General features: G+C 35.3%; 1 protein-coding gene across 10 annotated transcripts in view; it reads left to right on the top strand.

The window, feature by feature from the left end:
* Positions 1–4776, top strand: part of IQSEC1 (IQ motif and Sec7 domain ArfGEF 1) — a 345052-nt gene extending 340276 nt beyond the window's left edge. For 9 of the 10 annotated variants that reach the window (XM_032194048.1, XM_032194049.1, XM_032194050.1 and 6 more), the window contains one exon: positions 12–4776. In XM_032194048.1, coding sequence (XP_032049939.1) covers positions 12–617 — 606 coding nt within the window. In that variant the 3' untranslated portion in view covers positions 618–4776. The remainder of the gene's footprint in view (positions 1–11) is intronic. The other variant, XM_032194058.1, reaches the window with a different exon arrangement.
* Positions 4777–6926: the final 2150 nt, after the last annotated feature.

Here is a 6926-nt window from a genome sequence, read left to right on the forward strand (position 1 = left end):
TTTCTTTTTAGGGGTCCATCATTAGCAGTCCTCACATGCGCCGAAGAGCTACATCAACCCGAGAGTGTCCATCTCGCCCTCACCAGACTATGCCTAACTCCTCCTCACTCCTAGGTTCCTTATTTGGTAGTAAAAGGGGAAAGCCTCCTTCCCAAGGTCATCCACCATCTGGCTCATCACAGCAACCTCCGCACCCTCCAGTAATCCCACATCAGCAGCACTCACAGCATCCTTCCGCCATGCATCATGTAGGGCCAGCTGAGGGACAGACGCAGGCACAAGTGCACTCTCACCATTCGCAGTACTGTCATATGCAGCAGAACCCACCACCTTACCACCACCACCACCACTATCACCCTCCCCAGCACATCCAGCACCCACACCAGTATCACCAACATGTGCCACATTCCCAGCATGCGGCACACTCCCAGCATACTCCTTACATGCAGCACCCCCATGCACAGCATACCCACTCTCCTCATCCTCCGCTGCCCCCTCCGCACCCAGGGCACTCTTCTCATCCCCAACACACTCAGCATCACCATGGACCTCCACCACCTCCGTCCACTTCAGCCAGCACTAAGCCCAAACACAGTGGCATCAGCACAATAGTCTAGAACATATTGACCCTCCTAATAACTATAGTTTTAAACACAGTTACAAAGGCACTTACAGGAAGCAACAAATAATATTGTCATTTTTTACCTAGACAAACAATTTAATTATGTGAGCTTAAAGGCTTGCTGATACTAAGTAAAATAATTCAAGTTAGTGCAATCAGTACTGGTTTTACTTACTACTCAATAGACGCTTACCATCCAGTTAGTTCTTATTTTCAAACTGCCTTGAAAACATGCTGCTTGCTGAATATGAGTAAAGCTACCTTTTACACCAAATCCCTTGACAATTTTACGTGCATACTAAAATCTTAGTCTATGAAAAAAGGAAAAAAGTGATACAGAACCAAGTGTTGCATTCTTGCTCTTTTATTGTCAATGGGCAAAAAATAAGTAGACCTGATATGGTTGATGAAAGTACGTAAGTAAACTTTATATAATATAAATATATACATACAAATATATATATACTGTATAGTTAACATTTGTGCTTGGAAAGAAATTTTTTCAGTCCACAAAACTAGCAATATAGACTTTACAAGGAATTCCACTTACTTGATAGGACAGTATAATAGATGAATAGCGTATGAAAGAGTAGACCAAAAACACTAAATGTTAGAAACAAATTTCAGACATTTCAGTATTTTCATTAGAAGTCCTCAGGACTTGCTAAGATTTCTAAGCAATCATTACTAAATGTGCCAAGTAACATAGCATTTAAATGTTGTAGTCAAATACTGCTTTGTATAAATCCTTATTTTATTAACATGATAATATCATACGTAATCAGTATTATAACTGCTCTGCTATTTCAGGTAAGCAAACTCGTTAAGATGCAGTAATTATACCATAGCAATGTAGGATGACCATGTACATGGTCATCCTCAAGCATTGGTCACACAAATTCTTAGACACTTTAAAGGCTGTGATAACTGTGAATTTACATGATCCACATTTCTTTTGTATGCATATGATTTAATGAACACACATGAAGAGTTACAACAGGTGCATGTATACACTGCAAAAACATTCATCTCAAACATGAAAATTGCAAACTTCCATCCTTCTCAGCTACCTTGCTTCCTGTCTACCATAATTCGTTATTTTTAATCCCCCAATTAAGCTGAATTCTAGTGTGAGAGTGTTTCCAGGTGGAAGCACTCTGAAATTTGAAGGTTTGTTTTAGAATTTAGTATAGGGTTTTTATATATATACATATATATATATATATATATACACACATGTAAATATATATGTGTGTATATATATATATAAAATCTGTAATTCCATGTAGCCATGCACTAGCAACAAAGTGGCTTCACCATTTTTACTCATCACATTTGTTAGTTTGAAAGTACCCAGCACTCAGCAGGCTGAGTTTATGCTCAAACCCTCACTTTCATAGTCCAGTTAGTTGCGAGACATCACATAAAAACAGGCTGTGCTGTTGTTGCTTATGTGTTGTAATCAAACCATTTGCAAATTTATAAAACTTTTATCCCTAAATCCTGTACAAAGTTATACATGGCACCTACTTTGTAGTTTCAGCATTTTGAGCCACTGCAAGGACTTTACACCTAAACAGTAGAGACAAAGGAATTGCAATTGCAAACCTGTACCAGCCTAAAAGCAAACCTTGAAGAGGACGAGCAAAAAGTTCCAGTATGAGATGGGTAAAAGTAATAATAATCAGTCAATTTTATATTTAATAATGTTTTTCAGGAGTAATGAGGAAATCACATTGAAATTGAAAGAAATTGAAATGCAAGTAAAAGAGTAACTTTTCATTTTGTCTTGCTCATGGAATCTCTAATATTTGGGGTGTTTGTAATTTTTTTCCCCTTTCATACCATTGATATCACAATACCAGCAAAACTGCAAACTGAGCACTTTGTTAACCTCCACAGAGAGCAAATACAGCAATCTAGAGTTTAGCCTTCTGTTTAAAGCTGTCCACGTTTGTTTCCCACATGTGCAATATGTTTTCCTGTTCTGTCTTTCTTTAAATTATCTTCATGAAAAAAACAAGTGATTACATTATTATTTTTAAGTATCACTCACACTATGCTAAATTCTGCGGCTTACCTTAAGAGGGCTCATACAGGTCCCCTGAGGCTCTGTTCCTTGCAGTTTAAAAAAATATATACTGTTCTTAGAAGGGAAAGTAGAACTGTCTGCATGTCATCAAATGTTATTAGTGTGAGGCTACACTCTACATATTGTATATTTGCAAAATATATCAGTGTTACTGTTGATATTAGTTGAAGTAAAGTGATAACATATTTCAATATGTAGACTTTTCTTCATACATCTGTACCAATAGTAGAGTCTAATTGTAATTTATAGGTTGTTCCAGAAAAGATAAAAGAGTCATTCAGGTACAAGCATCTTTCAGAAACTGCATCATTTAATTGAAATGGAGGTAAGAATGGTCCTCTTCACTGAGTGACGGTCTGTACTTGTTTCAGATGCAGAGTTTTAATGTAAGTAAAATTGCCTGTGTACTGTATAAATGCAGAATACGCAGTAGCAGTTGAAGGGAAAATCTGACTCTAGCTGGGTTACTTAGTTAGCAATGAAGACCTTAAATGTCCCAGATCTGCATTTGCTTTGTTTCAAAACCCCTTTCATTCATTTAAATTACTTGCATATAAATATTCTATACTTATACTGTAAGCCACATTTTAATGCTTGGCCACGGTTCTTCCACATGCAATTAATTAAACATTCAGAAGTTGTTACAAATGTGCATGCGAAAAAACATTTGCACATGATTTCATGTACACCTGGGGAAAGAGTATGCCTACCTTATAGGTGCTTTAAGTTACATGTGTAAGATCACAGACCATTTTGAGAATAGTTTAAAAAAAAAAAAAATGGTCATATAAGAGCACAGTAACTGTAAACGCGATTTCAATATAGTGATGAGAAACTGCACTTTTTTTTTTTTTAATTGTGTTTTTACGTACTTAAAACAAACAAATGTGTCTTGGTGTTAGAATAAGTCTTACGAACTTTGCTCCTTATCTAGGGTTGTAGTATAACCTCTCTGATTCCATCCTTGGTTAACAATTGCTTAGAACAGTGTGGATCGTGCCTAGAATAGGAAAATGATAATACTTTAACACTGTGTGGTTAAGAAAAATTATTTATTTTTTTAGCCTGCAGGCAGGAGTAGAATTAAGAGGGTTTTTTCTCAAGTGCCATTGCCAATTAATACTGGTACAGAACTGCTTGGAGTGACCATGGTTCTCTTTTCCCATAAAAAAAATGTGGCAAAATAGTAATGCTGATTTGAAAAAATGAAAGGGAAGCCTAAAGAATGAAGGTGTGGCAACTAAAATCTTTTCTGGGACAACAATGAAATATATATTTGGGGTTTTTATTTTTTTAAGTTAAGAATGAAATGTACAACAATGTAAAAACAAAACAAAAAAAACCAGTTCATCCTAATATAATGTACGTCTTGTATCGCTAAAAAAAAAAAGTCTATCATACAGTGTAGAATGATTTTCCCATCATGTACTGCATGCAGCAGAAGCCTCTTGTTTCTTGATAAAATGAGCTGAAAGACAGTCAGCAGATATTTAAACAATGAATCTCTAGATGTTGACTTGCTGTTCCATATGAAGCTGTGTGTTTTCTGCAGTTGAGCATGCATTTTGCTGTTCCGTTGTAAAATATCATCGCACTTCTTGCCTGCGAAATGGATTATTGTGTATATATTTAAAAGAAAAGTGAAACCAATAACAAGATTAAATTTGGAAAACAGAAAAGGGGGTGGTGAAAATGGGACCAAGTAGGGGGAGTAGATAATTCTCTAAATTGTACATAGTGTGTAAATTAGTATTACTTTAAGTCTGCAGTCACTTGGAGGTTGCCTACAGTACCTATCTCCTGCTAGGAACTTACATCAGCTTTGAGTTGTATTAAACTGTTAGAATTAGGTCTTGAATGCAGACTGTTACAGACTTCAAAAAACATTACACTTACAAGAAGCTTCTGTTCTGGGGAGGCTCGAGACCCCTTTTGTAACTATGGGGAAGAAAGGAGTGCTTTCATTTTAATATGCATTCTGTTTGTAAGTAGTAACAGACCCTATTGATGTAAAACTATAACTGTGATCATGTGGAGAAATCAAATAAATCATTTAAAACTATTTGTTTCTCATTTTGTGTAATCCAAGAATTTCAGCTCTTCCGACTTGAAGGAAATTCCTTCTGGAGTCAATCGGAATTTCTGCTACTCACTTCAAAAGGGCCAATGTTTCAGTCTTCATCTCAAATTAAAGATAAGTTGATGGAAATAATGGTTAGTACTGTGGAGAGTGTGACCACTTCTCAATAGGTTTTGATTTCTTTTGGTGACGCTGTAAATATATTTAGATCCAAAGAACAATAAAGGGTAATAAATACAACACCTAGATCTGCAGACAATGAGAGAGAACACAGAAGTGGTTCTTGGGAATTTGGTAATATTTAGTAATATTTACCAAAACACTTTAACATTGAAAAACGTTAACCGGATTTTGAATCTTTTTAAATATGAGCTGTCCAGCATGTTAAACTGATCCAATTATTGTTTTGGCTATCACATTTCCATAGGAGTTCATGTTAAGATGATTGTCTTCCCCTGACTCGTAAGTGTTTCAAGTTTGTCCTTCCCAGGAATACAGTCTTTCATTTCGTAATTGTAACCTACATTCTTTGGATCGAACTTTGAGAGTATTCATCGCGCCCATTGGCAGGGAACATCATACTTCAGTAAGTGATGTAACTGGTTAAGTGTTAGCCAGTTGTACCCATACTTGTATTTGTTTGCTGTGTCTTAATTTACACCACTACAGAGGCATATTTGCCTCACGTGGCCTTCACAGTATTTGATGTTACACTTATGCAATTACTTTAGGTAATAACCTGTGACATTTTCAATTGTTTTTATACTACTTTTGTTGATTTCCTAGATTTCAAGTGGATTACAGTGTGTCTAAAGTCTCAGTTAAAACTAATGGTTAGCTGTCAATTTAAACTAAGTATTATGTTTGCTTATTTTTTCTCTGAATTTTAGGAGATTCTTGAATTGTTTTGAGGGAATAGTCAACTATGACCTATATCTGAATGGCTGTTATTTCAGAGTGTACATCTTGATCAATGATTTTTTTTTGATAGGTAAGTGCCCATTTATCACTAGATACTACCAACATGTCATCTCCTTGAGCTGTGTGACACTCTGGAGGATAGCTGATGCTATCATACAAGCATTCTGTTACTGGAAATAGAAAAAATTGCAGTGCTGTTCTTTAATGGTCCTTCTATCCCTGTTTTAGAAACTGATTTTAAGAATTTTAAGACATCTGTCTTTGGAGAAGCCAAATACTCTGTCTTCTTTAATCTCTAAAAGCCTCTAAATATTGCTATTATAAATAATCTGTCTTTATTTCCTGATCTGTCTTAAAAGTAGGATGTAAATAATGTCTCTAAATAATGTCTACCTAAACTAAGACAAGAGTGAAAGCATTTACAATCTGGCACTATTGAAGAAAATGTAAAACAGCTAAAGAAACCTCTGCATAAATTGTCATTTGTGGGATAGATGGGCACCAGTTGGAGTAATGCTAGGTAACTTATGAAGAGAAGAATTAATGTAGGTTAAGCATGTGATAGTCTAATGCTCAGTGATTTTTTTCTTAATTTTAATATCTTTGTTTGTGATGCTCGTCTTAAATCTTGATGGAATTGCCTTCCTCGAATCTCTGATAAAACTTGTATATACATACCTAGTAAAAAGCGCCTATATTGCCTTCTTACTGAAGATGGCCAATGTAACCCTAAGATAAGGAAAAGACCCAGGTTTTTTGTCATGACTTGTAATTGGGAAACACATCTTTTGCAAGTCAGAAGTCTAATGTTTGAAAACTTTTCCTAAAAATTGTTCCATATTTGTCCATTGTCTTTGTATGCATTTGTCAATAATACATTAATTACATAAATGAATTTTCATGCAATAAGAAGCTACTTCAAGCTCTTCTAGACAGCATCTTTTTAGCAGGGGGTAACTTTCAGATATTTTATGTGTTATTTTAGTTCAAAGAAAGAAATCCAATATTGAAATGACAAGAAAATGAACTACAGATCTTTATATGTTTTAACGCGAAGATTTATGCTTTATCTGCGTCTCTTCAGGTTTTTGTTGACTTTACAATCTGATGAATCGTGAATTCTAACTTCTTTTTTTCCAGTTTGCCTCGATGGTTGTTTTTTTTATTCATAAAGTTCATAAAAACAGGTGTAGTAACATTTTAGCATATAT

This window comes from Aythya fuligula, chromosome 10 (genome assembly GCF_009819795.1).
Source record: "Aythya fuligula isolate bAytFul2 chromosome 10, bAytFul2.pri, whole genome shotgun sequence".
Taxonomy (NCBI): Eukaryota; Metazoa; Chordata; class Aves; order Anseriformes; family Anatidae; genus Aythya; species Aythya fuligula.